At 37.5% G+C, this 20,633-nt stretch overlaps 1 protein-coding gene across 1 annotated transcript in view; it reads right to left on the reverse strand.

Annotated features, from left to right (window-relative positions):
- CEP350 (centrosomal protein 350) overlaps positions 1-20,633 on the reverse strand; it is a 3,609,946-nt gene that overhangs the window by 2,290,230 nt on the left and 1,299,083 nt on the right. Inside the window, exon 9 of the mRNA XM_044085746.1 lies at positions 13,026-13,147. Coding sequence (XP_043941681.1) covers positions 13,026-13,147 — 122 coding nt within the window. The remainder of the gene's footprint in view (positions 1-13,025; positions 13,148-20,633) is intronic.

The raw sequence follows: 20,633 nt of genomic DNA on the forward strand, positions 1-20,633 counted from the left end.
GTACAATTCTCATGTGTTGCACTGTTTTCTCCCCACAGAAACATACCTTAAGTTATTAGAGTTTTAGAATTTTAAAAAGGAAGATAGGAATAAATTCCCTCTCTCCCCAACCTGAGAACAAGTCAAACCAAACAAACAGTACAGGGTACACTATTAATCAGGCCTATTTTTAACAGTAACTCTATATCTCCATGAGACAGCTCCCTCCTGAGACTATGGGTCTCAAAGGTGGATCCATTAAGACCTTATGCACTTTTGGTAACCCCCGGAAAATGGGGACTACAGGTTTTTCCACTAAAAAATATTTATACAAGTCAGCATCAATCACATTGCATAAAAACAGGTCATATAATTCGCCATGAACATTCTTAGCAATCCTATCTAATGCTCTCATTTTGTTAACATGCATTTCGTAATCCAACACCACTATAGCCCCACCCTCGTTGGCCTGTCTAATTACAATTTCATTATTATTCCTGAAGTCTTTTAATAGCTTCATTCTCATCACAACTCAAGTTATAAAAGTCCGGTTTGTTGTCTTGACACACAGAAAAATGAAGTAAATCCCTTTCACAAGCCTTTTCAAACGTGTCAAGTTAAGACTAAGTCACCACGCCCACTTTGATGACATCAGCGAGTATGCTGCAGCTAGGAGCGGAAGCAAGCCAGGAGAATCCAGCCATGAGTGAGGGAGGAGGCTCCGCACAAGTGGAAGAAGGAGCCATAAGTTTGGATAAACAAATGATGCCGAAGACGAAGGATGTCAGAAGGAAAGAAAACCAGATGGTTAATAGTGCTTCTACCTTTGCCACTAACAGTAACACAGCAGAAGCGAGTGTGATTTGTTCTTTTCCACTGCCAATTTGGCAGATAGAACAGCAGGCTTGATCACCACAAAACAGACTGAAGAAATGGAAGAATTCAGAGGAGAGACACGAATTTCAAAGGAAGGTACTTCGACTGACCCAACAGACAGTCTTAAACATTTCCAGGTATGTTTTAACAGAGCATGAAAGGTTCTTGTTGAACAAGGGCCTTTCTTTCATACCTTCCATGAAAACAGATATAACTGACATTATGACTGATATAAAAATGTTTACCAGAAATGTAGGTTTGAAAATGTTATTTGGACATAATAACAATGACAATAAGAATGTTTTCAGAAAACCTTCTATTTTTACACCACAAGCACACCCGTTGCTTGATGCCTTTGAAAAGGCTTGTGAAAGAGATTTACTTGATTTTTCTATGTTTCAAGACAACAAACCGGACTTTTACAACTTGAGTCGTGATGAGAATGAAGCTATTAAAAGACTACAGAATAATAATGAAATTGTAATTAGACAGGCCGAAAAGGGTGGGGCTACAGTACAGCTGGATTATGAAATGTAGGTTAACAAAATGAGAGCACTGTTAAATGATAGTGGAACGTATCAGATTTTGAATGCAACATTATTAGATAGGATTATTAAGAATGTTCATGGAGAATTATATGACCTATTTTTAATGCAAAGTGATTGATGCTGACTTGTGTAAATATTTTTTTAGTGGAAAAACCTGTAATCCCCATTTTCAGGGGGGTTACCAAAAGTTCATAAGGTCTTAATGGATCCACCTATGAGACCCATAGTCTCAGGAGGGGGCTGGCTCACAGAGCCATTATCAATTTATTTAGAGAAACAGTTTAGACCAGCGGTTGATAAAACTGAGTCTGTGGTGAAAGGTACTCAACAATTTTTAGAAAGTTATGCAGAATATGTGTTATCTGCACAAGATATTAATAATGACCTACTAGTTACACTGGATGTTGCGTCTCTATTTACATCGATACCCAACACGACAGGAATGGAGTATGTGAGATTGTTAATTGAAAAAGGGGTTCCTAGAGATCTCATTATGAGATGTATGTTACTACTGGATATAGTACTAAGTAATAATGTGTTTATATATGACAAGATATTATTTGCAGAACAAGGGTGTCATTATGGGGACCCGTTGTGCAAACTCGTATGCCAACATGGTTTTGGCATACTGGGAAGGCACTTATGTTCTGGGAGAAACAATATTCAATGGGTATATAAAATACTATAAATGGTTTGTTGATATTTTTTAATTTGGAATGGAACCAAACAGCAATTACAGGAATTTATCACTTATGTGAATATGACGACAATTTTTTTAATGTTTGAATGCAACAGCACATTACGACAGACAGAGTTTTTAGATGTACAATTAACAAAGAAGGCTAATGAAATAGAAACCGATATGCATAGAAAACCTTGCTGGAAGAATAGCTTGCTACACCATAGCAGCATGCACCCAGGACACATTTATCCAATCATCATAAAGAGTCAAGCACTGAGGGTATCAAGGCTAACTAGCCATGATAATAGACATCAGGAGCAACAAAGGACTTTGGCAGATAACTTTATAGAAAGAGGTTATCATAAAAAAAGAAGTGGACAGATAACTCAAAGAGAGCACTGTGCAAAGGACAGGTAAAGGCAAACCATTTTTCCATAAAAATAGAGGAAATAATGATACGGTTCATAAGGAAGAACAAGACAATAAGAAGAGTAGGGTAGGGATTCCTTTTACAAATAGGAATTTGAAAATTAAAGAAATAATAAATGACAACTGGAGACTAACTATTGATAAGATATCTGAATTGGTAGGGCCAAAACCTAGTTTTACCTATAAGAATATGAAGTTGTTAAAAGACTACTATGCTATGAAGAAAATATAGAAAAAGAAATCCATGTCTAAAGAAAAGGGACCTTTCCCTGTAGATGCTGCAATCAGTGTATGTATATGGTATGTGACAATAAGTTTATACACCCTGACACTGGATATGTTTTTAAACATTATGCAGACTGCAGACCCAGGGATTTAGTGTACTTAGCTCAATGTTAGTTATGCAAGTCCTTTTATGTGGGAAAGAATAATAGAACCCTTAGGGAATGTGTTAGGGAGCATGTGTATGCCACAAATAAAGAAGATGAGGGAAATGCATTAGCCGGACATGTTATGGGGCATGGCACAGTACACAAGTTTAAGTTTAGAGTTTTAGAGTTGATTAAGAAAACTGTTAGGCTAGGGGATGTTAAAAAATATACAGAAGAACAAGAGAATAGGTGGATAATAAGAATACAAGCACACAAAACACAAGGTCTAAAAGATAAGGTACCACTTAAACCCTTCTTAGCAGCACAGCCTTATGCACATTAAATAACATTTTTTTATATTTAATGAATAGTTGTCAGCATCTGTATTATTTACTGACGTTTAGTAATTTTAATTATGAATTTTTTATATATACAGTATTTTTACTGTATTAATATTGGCTAGTATTTTAAGCTATGACACATAAGTATAATGATTCTTGAATATATATGAATTTGTGATGTATAACAATAATGTCCGTGTATAGATTGTATAAATTATATAAATTGGGCAACATAAATTCATCATTGTTGCTAGGTGGTTGGTTATATGTTTTTATCAGTATATATGTATTTAATGTCTATATATAATATTGTTATTTAATTAAACTAGGTTTTACTAGTAGTTGAGTTCTTAATGTGTATAGCATTAAATTAATTTTTAAATATAGGTTAGTAGTATTTATACTGGCTCAATGGAGACCGATTATTTAATTGATTTGTTTTGTGATGTCATAATCATATGCAACAAGAGATTGGAGGAATGAATTTAGCAGGTCACATAAAAACTAGAGTAATGGGAACAGTTATATTGAAGTCTGATGAAACTTTTTTAAAACATGAAAGCGCTTACTACTGGATTCTGTTTTATTTGCATTAAATTACTTTGTATCAAGTCGTGGTGAGCCTCTTCTGTTGTTTTCTGACTTTGAGAGGATTTTCAGTTGATGGGGCCCAACCATGCAGCATTCTCTTTGCATCTCCCCTCAACAACAAGTGCAGCCGGTTCTTTGCCCTGATTACCCCACTGTGGAAGTCACAGAGAGGCACTCTACTTCATGATTGGCCCTCTTGTCTTCTTTATGCCCATTTCCCATTACCCTTCATCCCCAAATTCCTTCAGAAAGCATCATGATTGAAGGGAACAGTTATTCTCAATGCCCCTTACTGGCCTTGTCAGATCTCTTTTCCCTTCCTTTGGCCTCATCAACTTTGTACACACTGGATTATGGATCCATCTCCAGACTTACTGTCTCACCCGATGGACATGCCTCATCTGGATATTTCAGGCTTCAAGATGACAGCATGGTTTCTCCAGTTCCATTGGTTGCTAGACAGCCCAGGCTCTCCTCCCGTCTGAAACAATCTTTTATCATCTCACAGAGTTTCCACTAGAAAACTTTGCAAAAGTAAAAGGAAAGACTTGTTGTTTGGGCACATACAAATTTAGACCCCTTTTCAGCATCAGTTGCTAAAGTTATTGACTTTTTAGCAACAATTTTCAATGAAGATGTGAGATTCTCTACTGTAAGAGTAACTGTTAGCAGCCATTTCTAATTTTCATATTTAGCATCCTCGAAACTTTGCAAAACTTTCCTCAGGGGAACTTTCCTACTTAGATCTCCAATAAAGGATCCCACTCCTGCTCTGGACTTGATCACTGTTTTGCAATCTTTAACACAACCCCCTTCTGAATTATCAGCCAAGTGTGAACTAAAGTTTTTGAACTAGAAAACTATCTTTTTGGTTGCTATTACTTCTGCCAGAAGAGCATCAGGCCCTGTCATCTAAACCTCCTTATTTAATTCTTCAGAAGGATAGAGTATCCTTACAGACCAATTCTTCCTTTCTAATTAAGGTGGTGTCAAAATCCAGTATTTATCAAGTTATCTACATTCCAGTCTTCTTTCTAAATTTCTAAAATAAAGGATATGTTACACCTATTGGATGTTCACAAAAAATTATATTTTTATCTTCACAGAACCAAAATTTTGAGGAAACCAGAGCAATTACTTGTTTCCTTTTCAGATTCAAAATTAGGCAAATCAGTTTCCAAATGGTTGACTGACTGTATACAAAAAAGTGGGTTTGCCTTTACTAAAACCACCAAAAGCCCACTAGATTGATGGTAACAACTTCAGCCTTTTTGCCTAGAACTTCCTTGGATGATAATTGTGCAACTGCAACTTAGGCTAATCTTTACACCTCATTTCAAACTGGATCTGGTCTCTAGGGGGAAGAGCAGTCCTTGGCTCAAGCTCAGGAATACCTTCCTTACACTCCTGTTGGGATTCAGGTAACTGGGGACTCTGCTCCAACAACTGATGAATGAATAAAAATGGCATCAGATAAGAACTTTTTTTCAGGTCTGATCTAAAATTGGAATTGGTACCTTTTGCTGGTACTAGAAATACTATGAAATAAAACTTTTGATCTCTTTCGGCTACACCTTGGGCGCTTTTTATGTGGATGTTTCAGGAACAAGCTAATTTATGGTTTAGAAACTGATTGTCCCCCTAGTATATCAAAGTCATGTGAGAAATATTACCTTCTTCAGAAACTACCCTTAAGAGTTTTGTTTTAGTTCTGTAAGGTGTTGTCTGAATGTGCACCTTTGGTAGGTTTATCAACTTTTTTTCTCTCACTTTTCCCTTTTCAAATGGGATTAAATAATAAAAGTCATAAATACAGAAAACTGTGATGAAAAGACTGCAACACCCAAACATCATTAAAAAAATTGTACTTCATATCATGAACAAGAAATAAAACAGTCAAACCACTATGCAGATGAAATTACTCAGACCTTGATGCAGGATAATAAAACAACTGAACTACTTAACACTCAAGAAGGTTTTAGGAAATGCTGTCCATACATGAACTGCTTGTTGCATCTCCAGAGGTACTATGCGACAGTGTCATGAGATCAAAAAAAGGATTCACACTGAATAAAAGATTAATGATACAACTATGACTAAGGCAAAGAGATGACAGGTGGTATATCATAGAGGAAAGATCCTCTTGAGCAGATGCCAGTAAGTCATGTGCCAGCAACTGTCCACCACATACAACAGCCTTCAGGCATTATGCAGCAGCAGAAGCACGATGCTCTGAGCGTTACCATCCAAAACACAAGGTAAAATGTGCTCAATGAAACTAATGAGATGCAGAAGAGGGGAGCTAGGAGTTCCTCATCTACGAGTATTTTACGGTTGCACAGTTGAGAATAATATACTATAGTGAAACAGACAAATATTACTTTAAATGGATAAGGATGTTGATGACTCGGGGGGGGGGGGGTGAACTACTGGTTAAATACCTGGTCACAGGCAGTGATGCAGGAAAATAACCAAGGATAACAAAGAACGTTATAAAACCATGACAGTATTAACTATAAAGATGAATAGCAGCATTTGAAATTTGAGTGATGGCCAACCTGAATAGTTAAACAACAGTACCAAATTAACATGAAAAGATTCAGAGATTTTTGGAACAAATGTACGAATAAGGGGAAAGCATGTCTTGGGAAAGGCTAGGACTGAAGTTGAAATCACAAAGAAAACAAATACTGAAATACAGGAGAGGATATATGGTGCTGTATAAACATAAGAAGGAAAAGAGACATAGGCATACAGAGAATCTGCAGTTAATTAACAGCTATTAGGCTGTACAAAGTGGTGATTAGAAAATGGTGGGTAAGCAGATGAAAACTGAACCAGAACTAGGGATAAGCTGGCAAAGACGTTCTCAAACAAGGCAGCAATGGAATATTTAACACCCCCCAAAAGAGCCACTACATCAAGGAAGTTTAGAATACTTGGGTAGAAATATATACACAAATATTTCTATACTCCAAAGAAAATGCGCAAGCTATACCCAGATGTGGCCAGAACATGTAGCAAATGTGAATTAAACTATAATGGAGATTGGAGCTGCATCTTTTGGTCACGCCCAAAGCCGGACACATGTAAGAGAAGATAAGACAAAATTGATATGTGATATACTGGTAATGGAATGGAACCTACAGGAGATGCATTTTTATTTGGAATGGCTAGCACTCAAACAAAAGGATATGTGAAAGCTTTGACAGCAGTTACCTTATACTGCTATTATATATTCCTGGCTTTTTGATTTCTGAAAATAATTTTGTCGGGGATTTGTTGTCTTTTTGCAGGGTGCTTAACCTTAAATTGTTTTTCAGGGATTCAGATGATACAAGGGGTAAAAATGAGGCTGGTTTCAAGTTTCATCCTTCAACTTTTATGCCACCTATGAATAAACACGTGGAAATTTTTCAAAAATGTATACCGAAGGAGTTGCATTTTGGTAGTGATTTTCAGGATTTTTTTGTTACCTAATAATTTAAATCTGCAGGGAAAGGCAACAATGAAAAATCTCTAATAATAAAAACCTGGTATTATTCAGGCAAATAAAGGAGGGGCCGCAGTAGTCATGGATTGGTCCAAATATGAGGCTGAGGCCAATAGACAAACTTCATGACATGATGGCAGATTTTATATGATCATGCCCATTGACCCTACTGCACGGTTTAAAGTTGAAATTGATAAATTTCTTGATACAGCCACTGATGAAGGTATTATTGATGATAAAATTTATCATCACCTTACGGTCAAAGAGACAGTCCCACAACTTTTGTACTTGCTTCCTAAAGTACATAAAAGTTAGACTGACCCCCGGGGTGTCCGAATGTCTCAGTCAAGGGTTCATTAACTGAACCCATTTCTTTTGATCTTACTAAATATCTTAAACCCCTACTACAAGCTGTGTGGGCAAGAATTAAAGACACCACAGAATTTTTAAATATTTATGACACACAATTGGACGATGACTGGCTTCTTTGTACCTTAGATGTAACTTCTTTATACACTAGTATCCCTCACTAGGCAGGTTTGATGGCCTTGGAATTCTGCCTAAATAAATTAGCCCTCTATAGCCCTGGGTTCAACACTTTCTTACTATGTTTGACTGAGCAAGTATTTACTAAAAATGCCTTTTATTTTAATGGCAGTTGTTATCTACAAATGAAGGGTACGGCTATGGGGGCATCTTTTGCCCCCATATATGCTGACCTATTCATGGGGTATTTTGAACATATTATGATTTATGATAAGAATCATATTATTTTCATGGAAGAAATTGATATCTGACTACCGGATGATATGGAAATCAGATACTACATACTTGGAAAAAATCTTTTTTTTTTTTTTTTTTTTTTTTTTTTTTTTTTTTTAGAGTATCTTAATGAAAACACATGAGGGATTCATTTTACAGCCAATTATAAGAAGGCTATTTCTTTCCTGGATGTTATGGTGAGCAAGCAGGAGGATGGGACCCTTACCAGTTCTGTATATAGGAAACCCTTTCACTCTAATTCTTTGTTACATGCATCCAGCTGTCATCCAAGGCATATTAAAAATATCTCGAAATCTCAATACATGCGCTTTCGACGTATTTGTTCAAAGGAAGATGATTTATTACATTATAATGTTGATCTCATGGCTAGATTTATGGAAAAAGGGTATTCTCCAATTTATCTATCACAAGCCAAGAATGAAGTTAACATGATGCCCAGACAAAAATTGTTGACATACCATCACAATCTTAGGGATGACACCAAAATTAGGTTCAAAACTACTTTTGGTAGAAATACCCAGTGATTAGTTAATCTTGTACAGAGGCACTGGGATATTTTATTAGCGGATGAACATCTTGGACATATATTGGATGACAGGTTTCCCTTTTCTTTTCGAACAGGGGTCACCTTAGGAGGTTATTTTAATTTTTATAAATGTGCTTCTTTTCCCAGCAGTAAGTTTCAACGCACTTTGGATGGTACCACTTTGATGGGGCGTTTCCCTTGTGGTCACTGCAGTTTTTGTAAACACGTGGTAAAAAACAAGGAATTAGTTAGTAAAAATACACCACGAGTTTTTGAAATTAAATCTTCGACTAACCGCAATAGCAACTGGGTTATTTATTTTGCTGTTTGTAATTGCTCTGGGTTTTATAATGGACAAACGTTCAGACCCATGAAGTTATGCATTTCTGAACATCTTGGTAATATGTGAAATAAAGTCATTACCAAAGCCCTGTATAAGTGTACCCTTGTGCATACTAAAGCTGTTTTCTGTTTTACTATTATTGATAAAGTAGGTGGACACATTCATTTAAGCCAGATGGCATAAGATACTAACTAAAAAGGAAAACGGTTGAATAATTAGACTTGGTGGACTATTTTCACCGGGTCTAAATGAACATCTATAATTTTTAATGATTTATGCATCGATTTTGTCTTTTTCTATTCTTTTTTATCAACATTTTGTCCTGACAGCAATATAATATGTTTTTTTTGGTGAGGGGTGTTTATTTGTATTTTCAAGTGGTCCTGTGGACTGAATTAATTATTAGTCACTGTGTATCACTGATTATTTTGTGGTGCTCTAATGCTTTATAAGAGAGTTGCCTTGATTCTTTTCTTCACATTGATAAAGGCTCTTTTGGGCCGAAACCGGTTTGTCTTTTTTTTTAACAATAAAAGGTGTTTTTGCTCCCCATCTAGTGCTGGCTGTTTGTTTGATGTACTTCGACTGGTTGGGCCTTTGCACTTGCCGTCCAGGTGAAGGCTTTGCTTTTGCTTCCTTAATGATGGTATGCCATGTTTGTTGAATGCCTCAAAACAGAAAGATGGGTTTGGTTGACTGCAATACAGCTGATGGCTGGCATATGGAGAAATAAAAAAGCTTCTACAGAGCTATAAGGATGAGTCGGAATACTGACAGTGATGAAAAATTAACGGCTCTAAGCCTCAACGTAGAATTAACTGAACTCCTACTAGTCCTATCAGAGTCTATAAACTTATTATCAGTGGTTGTCCCTGAGAAGGACTGAGGAGATTACCTAACAGCTCAAGGAAGTCTGCTCAGGGATCTGTTCGACTTAGCTCGGGCCTTGCTTTCTTGAGGCCACAGAGGTAGTATCTGGGTGCTTCCAAGCCTGCATGTTTAGCTTTCTTGATAACAGACTCCATAGGGGGGATAACCCAAGACTCTCCTTCCTCCATAATTAGATACGCTCAGCCTTTTTCAGGGTGGGAAGGAGAGAATATATGCCAGTCCTTACAAAACTTTACAAGCCTTAAAGTTCCTGCAAAATAGGGATCCGTAGGGCAAAGCTATGGGGTGGGGATGTGAAGCCCCCCATTTTTATCACTACTGGATACAAATGGATCACAGATCCTCACACTCCTCCCAAAAAATATGAGTGGAAGTGAATATCTCAACAGCAAAGGGAAACTCATGGGCGGTTGGGTCACAAAGGCTTAGTCATGTGACAGGATAAAAAGGATTACAGTGTTTGCTAGCATGCCTAACACCAAGACCATGGGGACATGACAGGGCTTCATGGGGCCTAGTTCTGGCATCAGACCATGTCCTCTAAAAGTGCATGGGCAAGTTCCAACAGACTTCAAACATGTGTCTGAAATCTAGGTTCTGAATCAAGGAAGAACCACTGCAACCTCCTCAGCCTGCATACGGAGTCACTGGATCAGAGTGGGTTTGGAACAATGGTTAAGGTCTTCACCTCACAGACAGACTGCAATCCCTTCAAATCAGCATGATTCTGGCCTTAAGTTATTGGATAGGCTTAAATGGCACTTCAGGATAGTTATCCTGGATCACCCCTGAAACAAATACCACCAGCTTGCAAATGGTAACTCAGACTGCTTCCAAGCAGCAAACCAACTGCCTGCATGCCCTGGACAATCAACCAGGGAAAGGCAGAACCAACATATCCAGCAAGACAATCTAAACGAACAACACAGAAACTGCCAAAGCACATCCTCTGCACTCCTCATCCAACACAGAAGGGCAGAATTTCCAGCCTTTGCAAGCACGGCATGAGCTCACTGTACACAACAAGCAGGGGACTATTTTGTAAACTTGGGTTGAAACCTACCATCCTTTTCTTGGAAATTCTGATGGTGTTCCAACACAGACCTAGGGCTGCACATGTGGCCAACCCACTGCATCAGGAGCAGTCAACCACTCTCTTTTTCCTGGTAGCAACATAGGCCAGAATTTCTCCCAATAATGCAGGTGACTGGGCTGATTCACTGATACTTAAATCAATTCTTTATGTCATGTTCCTCCCCCAGGTAGAGAAACGCTGGGGCAGGCTTTGGTTCATAATCTGGTAACCATAAGACCACTTAAATATGATGTTAGGCAACAAACGAGGGAACACTTCACAGAACAGTGAGGTTGTATTGTGTGTGAAGCAAAAAAAAAAAAGGAAAATTCAAGGAAGCATGTTTCCCAAAATGAAGAACCAAGAGAGAAAAAATACGCTGAAATGGAATGGAAAATAAAACAAACCCAATCATTAACCCTCCAAGCAGGGTTCCTGATAACAGACTGTCAAAACTGCTTGGCATTTCATGTAACTGGTAGAAAGACTTTAGAAGACAGAGTGAGGATTCCTTCTTATCGTTGCTTGTTGTCTAACGCTGTCATATTTGGTATCAATATGAAGCAATGAAGGTAGTTAGGACTACCAAACTTTGATCATTTATCTTTCAGCAAAGCTGCCCTGCAGCACAGTGTAAAATATCACAAAAGAGAAACAGGTCAAACTAAACAATGGCCTTACCTCAAAAAGTGAATGGTTTAGGCTGCTTAAAGAACATGTTGAGACTGACCGTCCCTGGAATGTCTACTGCGACACAACTACAAGAATTTACCATTCCAAATATTTATATTCATGGTGCTAAGTAAACTTATTTCTGCTCTGCTTATGTGCTACACAGTAAATGTCTACTGCCTTTATTTTTGGTGCTATCTGTACAGCACTGAACTGTGTATCAGTAATTTATATTCAACAATGATTTTTAAGTACAAACCACCAAACTTTCTTCCCTTTCTCTATAAACAAGTGGCAGAAATAATGGAAAATTCTGGAAAGCAGTTAGAGGGATACTTGGAGATATTATGAAAACCCCTAAAAGATCTACTGTACAACAAACAACATCCTTTTTTATGACAAACTATTATGGGAAAAGACACACAAGGAAAGGCTACCCCCCATTGCCTTCAACACCTGAGACAGGAGAAGCTGCATTTAAAACAGACTAAGTTAGGACTTACAAAAAAAAAAAAAAGAAACAAGCAAAAAAAAAAAAAAAGTTACATTGAATAATGCAGGCCATGTCAGTCTGCTGTATACAGCAACACCAAGCAATAACACTTGCATTATGGATCCACATCCCCCATGGTGGTACCTTTATTCTGTAGTCTAAACTTAAACAAATGTCTTTATTAGTTTACATTTTTTAGGTTCGTTTGATATTTGCTTTTGCCAAATATGACAATTTTGAGAGCTTCTAGGAATACAACGAATAAGATCTGTTTCAGGTTCCATGCTCAGTGATGCACACAGTTTGAAAATAATACCTTCAAATAAGTACAGTTACCACAAAACCGGAAAGAAAGTGCAATGTTATAGTCCTGTACTTTGTAACATGCAGGCTACACATCCAAAGGTCAAGCTCAATGACTTAGGCTCTGTCTGATCAGCAACATGTCTTGCTGTACTACCCACAGTGCGTACACTCATAAAACATTTATAAAAAATGAAAATACTCAAAATGTTAAAATACTAAAAGCTGCAATGGGGACAACAGTATTCTTCAAAAGAAAAATATGTTCAAGCTGGGAAACGATGACGAGGCACAAATTAAAACTATGAAATTTCAGACTACCAACAAAAGCTCTATATTCACTGTAGTGCAATCTAGGGAAAACAGCTGAACATAAACTACAATACATTCCAGAAATTCAAATGCTGCAAATAAGTTATTAGCCCTGCTAGTTCATATTATGACAATCAAACATCTACTGACTTATTAAAGAATAGTGTGAATATTGTTCTTGAACTGATGTCATCTGCATATTTAATGAGTTCTGAAATCATTTATTTTCATGCCTTTACAGAATAAATATTCTGAACTAGACTACAAGCACTCACTAAAGATGCCTGATTGTTGAAATGGAACTTCAATAAACTAACCTTGTAAGAGGTTGCAGAGGTTCTGAAAGAGAAAGATCACTGCTAGAAGAGGCACTTGTAGGACGATCCTGGCCCTTGTTCTCTTTGTCAGACTCTCCAGATGGCTGATAGCCTGGCCTTTTCTAGAGAAAAAAAATTCAGCAGTGAGCAGCAGTTTAACAGCACAATTCAAAGATGGATCTGTCAAACTAGATGTAAAGAAGTAGAGCTACAGATACAAAAGAAAGTTGTTTGAGGCACTAACCACTGCAGTAGAAAAGAAGAGGTCACTGCATCAGCAGACCGTTACATTTTTGGTTTGATCACCAGCTACATTATATATTGGTACAGTCAATTCCTCCCTAGCTACTTACATTCCCTGCAAAGGTTAACACTGATCACGCACTACAGAAGGTACCTAATGAAAGATAAATTTCTGCAAAAACTGTATTTGTGAAAGAAAAATCAATGATAGGTTTATGCCTGGCTCTGTAGCACAGTGGAACAAGAACTTTGACTGCAACCCTGTTGGCAGTGGGTCAATTGGAAGATCGCAAGTCTGAAGGAGACAGGCAGACAGGGGAAGGAATGAAAAGCTGTGGAACACTTGCGTCTCCTTAGTGGGAAGGAAGGGATTGCACTTACCTGGAGTCAAAGGGCGGAGTAATCTCCCTTGCGGAGATCAAGGAGACAACCACTCATCTTGCAAGGGGTGGAACAGAGCTTTTTGGGGAGACTACCGCTTGTGAAAGTGACAAGACATCATGCTCAGTTAATCCACAGCACGAACCCTCCAAAGCGCCTTGTGAAACGTGAGTGGTTATGCTTGAGGCATACCTCTCAACCTCAGTGCATGAAATCTGGACAAAGCCTGACAAAATGGGGGTCAAAAGAAAAAATAGGTATGTATTTTAAATATTGCTCTTATAAACTTGCAAAGTTGCCAGTGTTACAGGGTTTGTTAAGCATACATTTTCTGAAGGATTTGAAGTCTGAAACTCAAATCTACGTCATTATTTAGTGACTTCAATCCTCAGATCATTGCATTTTGCCATAAAACCACAAAGTGTATGAAGAAAAGACTAAGAATATGAGCTAAAACATGGACATTGTGCAAAACTCTGCACAGCTGAGAGGTATGGGTTGAGGAGAAATAAGAAACTTCAAACCACCTGTGATGGCTAGCCTCAAAGGCAATCATCCTCAGTCACCTCTTGCCCAATGAAGATAACAAAAGAGTTGAAAGACTGATGGAGGTTTTCATGGTCATTAGACAGTGGAAGAAATATAATAATGTTTTAAACATCCTAATTAAATTATCAATTAAGACATAGGCAAACATTCATCAGTATATAAAAGAAAAATCATATTAACATGTTTTGAGTTCCATGCATTGCACAGCACATATGTTTTTTTGTGGGTTCCATTTCGAAAACAGACTTTCCAGAAAGTCTAACTTTATATGGTTGATACCATATGACAGACTTTCCAAAAAGTCAAAGCAGTTTTACTGAGACAGTGGTATAGTGGGAAACAAGGAATTTACCCCTTCCACACAGTAGTGTGATCTAGCAGCTGGTACATATAACCAGAAGGTGAGGTGGGGGATGAAGTGGGGATCCCCCCCCCAAAAAAAAAAGGTTTTAACAGTTTTATTTTCTTTTTTTTTTTATTGTTATTTATTTTTCGAAACATGAAACTTCGATCAGATGGTCTCGACCATATGTAGTCTGTTCTGTAATTTCCAAGAGACAACATAGATCTGTTCCTTTGATAACAGTCCACCACTACATAAACTCCTCAATTCCTGACTTCACTTAAAAATAACTCTTCTTCCTGATTATTCTGCATGTACTGTTCCCACAATTTTCATTTTGCATGTACTCTGCCCCTTCATTTTTCTAAAGATGCCACTTCCAATTCTTTTATCGCTGCTAAAATATTCAATGCTTCAAATATGGTTGGTTGACTGATTTCTATTTTCTTGTAACACCAAAAGTAACTTAACAAGGCTTCACGATGTCTCTGCAAATCAGTTGCTGTGTCCCAAATCAAAGGAATAACCTTCACTTAAATCCATTTTCTAACCTAATACTTCTGACAGGGTACTCTATAAGGAATTTTTTAAAATCATCCAACTCATGACACACACACTATATATATATATATATATATATATATATATATATATATATATATATATATATATTTATACACACACACACAAATATATCTATATATATATATATATATATATATACACACACACACACACACACACACACACACACACACACATATATATATATATATATATATATATATATACACTAGCTGTTCCCGCCACGCGTTGCTGTGGCTCAGTCTGGTTAAATGGAAAAGAAAGAAAAGAGAAAGCACACATTTCTAATATGTTTAATTTCACAATGCTTGTGGGTATACAATATTTTTTATTGTTCCATTGTCTGTGCAGATATAGAGATTGTCTGGTTTGCCGACTCTAGAACACGCAACATATAATTGTCCATGTGAGAAGCAATCTGTGTGTAGATCTAAACCGCACAATTCTAAAGACTGGCCCTGAGCTTTGTTGATGGTGTTCCAAACGCCAATCGAATTGGGAATGTTATAATTATGTTCCCTAATGCGTTCTTTTAGGGTGCGATTAGTTTTCCCTACATAGAACGCTGGGCACGAGTTACAGATAGCCAAGTAGACAACATTCCTACTCCCACAGCTGGTATTAGTGTGAAAAGTAAAACTACAACCCGTATTTGGGTGTATAAATTCAGTGCTTAAACTTATATAGGTACACTGATTACATTTACCACAAGGTACTGTATTAGAGCTTGTTCCCATACTGTTCTTTCTATTACTAAAGTACTTTGGTCTACATAATAGTCTCTTTAAGTTAGGATGATTCTTATATGTTACTTTCGGGTTTGGTCCAACAACTTTGCCCACTTCCCTATCTGATAGTAGAATATCCAAATGCTTAGACATAAGCCCTTTTACTTCTGAACTCACTCTACTGAAGGACAATGTAGCCCTTATCCCATTCGTGTAGGATGTAGATGTCTCAGTAACTGCAGGCTGTTCTGAGAAGTAAGGTTTCGCTCTGTTTAATCTTAAACCATCCACCTCAGTAACAGTCGCATCTATCTTGTTCCCATCATATCCTCTATCCAGGAACCTCGTCTTCAACCCCTCAACTTCTACCCTATAATGGTCATCATCAGGGTTGAGCCTAGACGCTGTCATGAATTGTCCTTTAAGTACATTGTCAAAAACATGGAGAGGGTGCATACTTCGTCTATGAAGTAATGTATTTCTATGGCACGCTTTCCTATGGACTGAGGTATTAAGGAGGCCATTGGTTAGTCTACAAATCTCAACATCCAAAAAGGAAATCTTAGTTCTTGAAAAGTTCAAAGTGAACCTCAAGAAATCAGTGGAGGTGTTCATATATTCTACAAAAACCTTAAGGGAGTCCTCATTGCCTAGCCAAATAAAAAAGAGGTCGTCCACAAACCTACGGTATATACCAACAAATTCCTTAAAGTGGGCATTCCCTTGTAAAAATTTGTCCTCCCATGCAGCCATAACGAGATTGGCGTAGCTATTGGCACAGGAGGTGCCCATAGCCACGCCATCTCTTTGGAGGTATAAACCTTCATCAAAGGCAAACACATTATTTGTAAGAATGGTTTCCAAATACAATACAACCAAATCTACCTTCTCAGTAGAAAAATCTGAATGGGTTCTCAAATACTCTAAAATATAGCAAATACCCACTTCATTGGGAATAACTGTAAATAGACTAACAACGTCTAACGTCACTAGGAAATATGGACAATCATCACTCATTTGTTTAGTAAAACTATATAAATCTAACAGAAATTGTTTGCTATCTTTAAGTATTTTCATGTTCCGATCTACAAGTGGTCTCAAACAACTTTCAGTGTATATAGAAAGTGGCTCCGTGACCCATCCCTGACCTGCCACTATTGGTCTCATGGGAGGGTCCACGAGAGACTTATGAATTTTCGGCAGTCCCTGAATGACTGGTATGACTGGGTCATTAACCTTAAAATAATCATATAGTTCCTTGGTAATATCTGTGGACATTAGAAGGTCATCTAACATATAATATACATTGAATACTTTCTCAGTTAGTACCTTACGATCTATTCTATGATAGAATTTCTCATCATTCAGAAGATGTTTCATACGCTCATTATAATCACCTATATTCATAAGTACAATGGGACCACCCTTATCAGCTGGTCTAATAACCAGTTCCTCATCGTTTCTCAAATCTTTCAACGCTTTCCTCTGTTGGTAATTCAGGTTCTGCCCATGTCTTAACGTCTTTCTATTCTGAAAGTGATTATAAATGTCATTTTCTAAAACTTTACCAAACACCTCAACCACTGGGTGTAACTGAGGTACATAAGTACTATTTGCACGAAACCTATTGGGTCCTATCTCATTCTCCTGTCCAAAATCCAACTTCAACTGTATATTTCTAATAAACATCTTCATATCAATAACAGTCTCAATCAAGTCACTATTTTTAGTTGGAATAAAATTAAGTCCCTTATTTAAAACTTGTTCCTCATACTCAGTCAGGGCTCTACTTGACAGATTTACAATCAATGAGTTGTTTTCTCCCACATCTTTTTCAATGTGGGACCCTGTTGTTCCTCTATAGAACCTTTCCTCTTTTGTCTGCCCCTGCTGGCAGAACGTCCCCTTTTCAAAAAATGCCCTTGTGCTATCCCATGCATGTCAGTTGTTACATTACCTAAGGTAGGGACATTCGTGGGTTGATCCACGGACAGAACATTACTAGCATTTTTCAAATAGCGTGACATCATCTATAACTTTCTCTAATCTAGTAACATAGACATTATCAGTATATTTCTTTTTAAAATCATTAAACAACTTATTAACTAACAATCATGATGTCACGCTATTTGAAAAACGTTTGTTTGACCAGAAAAAGTCTACAATAACTAGGGATGTACGTGACTTTAGAAGTAGCCAGGTTTTCACCTGGCCGAGGGAGAGGGACAGTAATGTGCATGATTCATATAGGTTACGTAATGGTCAATATAGTTACGTCGGTGCGATTTCTAGAAGTCATACACGCAATGAATCTAGGAATGACTTGATTGTAGATGGTGGTACAGCAGGTCAGTCCTGTGTTTTACATCAAGCACCTGTACGACAGGTTAGTAAAGATAGCATACAAGTAGACAGAGCTGTTTTAGATGCTAGTAATGTTCTGTCCGTGGATCAACCCACGAATGTCCCTACCTTAGGTAATGTAACAACAGACATGCATGGGATAGATTTGAGGGACCCAGGTAACTCTGAAAGTGTGGGTGAGTCGGGGGTTTGTTCCAACACATCTATTAATACTAAGATACCACAAACAGAAGTGGTTGTTAGACCTAAATATAGTATTTCTACTACATCTACCAACAAGGCCAATACTCCTTTTCCTATAGCACAAGGGCATTTTTTGGAAAGGAGACGTTCTGCCAGCAGGGGCAGACAAAAGAGGAAAGGTTCTATAGAGGAACAACAGGGTCCCACATTGAAAAAGATGTGGGAGAAAACAACTCATTGATTGTAAATCTGTCAAGTAGAGCCCTGACTGAGTATGAGGAACAAGTTTTAAATAAGGGACTTAATTTTATTCCAACTAAAAATAGTGACTTGGTTGAGACTGTTATTGATATGAAGATGTTTATTAGAAATATACAGTTGAAGTTGGATTTTGGACAGGAGAATGAGATAGGACCCAATAGGTTTCGTGCAAATAGTACTTATATACCTCAGTTACACCCAGTGGTTGAGGTTTTTGGTAAAGTTTTAGAAAATGACATTTATAATCACTTTCAGAATAGAAAGACGTTAAGACATGGGCAGAACCTGAATTACCAACAGAGGAAAGCGTTGAAAGATTTGAGAAACGATGAGGAACTGGTTATTAGACCAGCTGATAAGGGTGGTCCCATTGTACTTATGAATATAGGTGATTATAATGAGCGTATGAAACATCTTCTGAATGATGAGAAATTCTATCATAGAATAGATCGTAAGGTACTAACTGAGAAAGTATTCAATGTATATTATATGTTAGATGACCTTCTAATGTCCACAGATATTACCAAGGAACTATATGATTATTTTAATGTTAATGACCCAGTCATACCAGTCATTCAGGGACTGCCGAAAATTCATAAGTCTCGTGGACCCTCCCATGAGACCAATAGTGGCAGGTCAGGGATGGGTCACGGAGCCACTTTCTATATACACTGAAAGTTGTTTGAGACCACTTGTAGATCGGAACACGAATATACTTAAAGATAGCAAACAATTTCTGTTAGATTTATATAGTTTTACTAAACAAATGAGTGATGATTGTCCATATTTCCTAGTGACGTTAGACGTTGTTAGTCTATTTACAGTTATTCCCAATGAAGTGGGTATTCGCTATATTTTAGAGTATTTGAGAACCCATTCAGATTTTTCTACTGAGAAGGTAGATTTGGTTGTATTGTATTTGGAAACCATTCTTACAAATAATGTGTTTGCCTTTGATGAAGGTTTATACCTCCAAAGAGATGGCGTGGCTATGGGCACCTCCTGTGCCAATAGCTACGCCAATCTCGTTATGGCTGCATGGGAGGACAAATTTTTACAAGGGAATGCCCACTTTAAGGAATTTGTTGGCATATACCGTAGGTTTGTGGATGACCTCTTTTTTTATTTGGCTAGGCAATGAGGACTCCCTTAAGGTTTTTGTAGAATATATGAACACCTCCACTGATTTCTTGAGGTTCACTTTGAACTTTTCAAGAACTAATATTTCCTTTTTGGATGTTGAGATTTGTAGACTAACCAATGGCCTCCTTAATACCTCAGTCCATAGGAAAGGGTGCCATAGAAATACATTACTTCATAGACGAAGTATGCACCCTCTCCATGTTTTTGACAATGTACTTAAAGGACAATTCATGAGAGCGTCTAGGCTCAACCCTGATGATGACCATTATAGGGTAGAAGTTGAGGGGTTGTAGACGAGGTTCCTGGATAGAGGATATGATGGGAACAAGATAGATGCGACTGTTACTGAGGTGGATGGTTTAAGATTAAACAGAGCGAAACCTTACTTCTCAGAACAGCCTGCAGTTACTGAGACATCTACATCCTACACGAATGGGATAAGGGCTACATTGTCCTTCAGTAGAGTGAGTTCAGAAGTAAAAGGGCTTATGTCTAAGCATTGGGATATTCTACTATCAGATAGGGAAGTGGGCAAAGTTGTTGGACCAAACCCGAAAGTAACATATAAGAATCATCCTAACTTAAAGAGACTATTATGTAGACCAAAGTACTTTAGTAATAGAAAGAACAGTATGGCAACAAGCTCTAATACAGTACCTTGTGGTAAATGTAATCAGTGTACCTATATAAGTTTAAGCACTGAATTTATACACCCAAATACGGGTTGTAGTTTTACTTTTCACACTAATACCAGCTGTGGGAGTAGGAATGTTGTCTACTTGGCTATCTGTAACTCGTGCCCAGCGTTCTATGTAGGGAAAACTAATC

This window comes from Protopterus annectens, chromosome 10.part0 (genome assembly GCF_019279795.1).
Source record: "Protopterus annectens isolate FY-2018-M chromosome 10.part0, PAN1.0, whole genome shotgun sequence".
In the NCBI taxonomy this organism is placed as follows: domain Eukaryota; kingdom Metazoa; phylum Chordata; order Ceratodontiformes; family Protopteridae; genus Protopterus; species Protopterus annectens.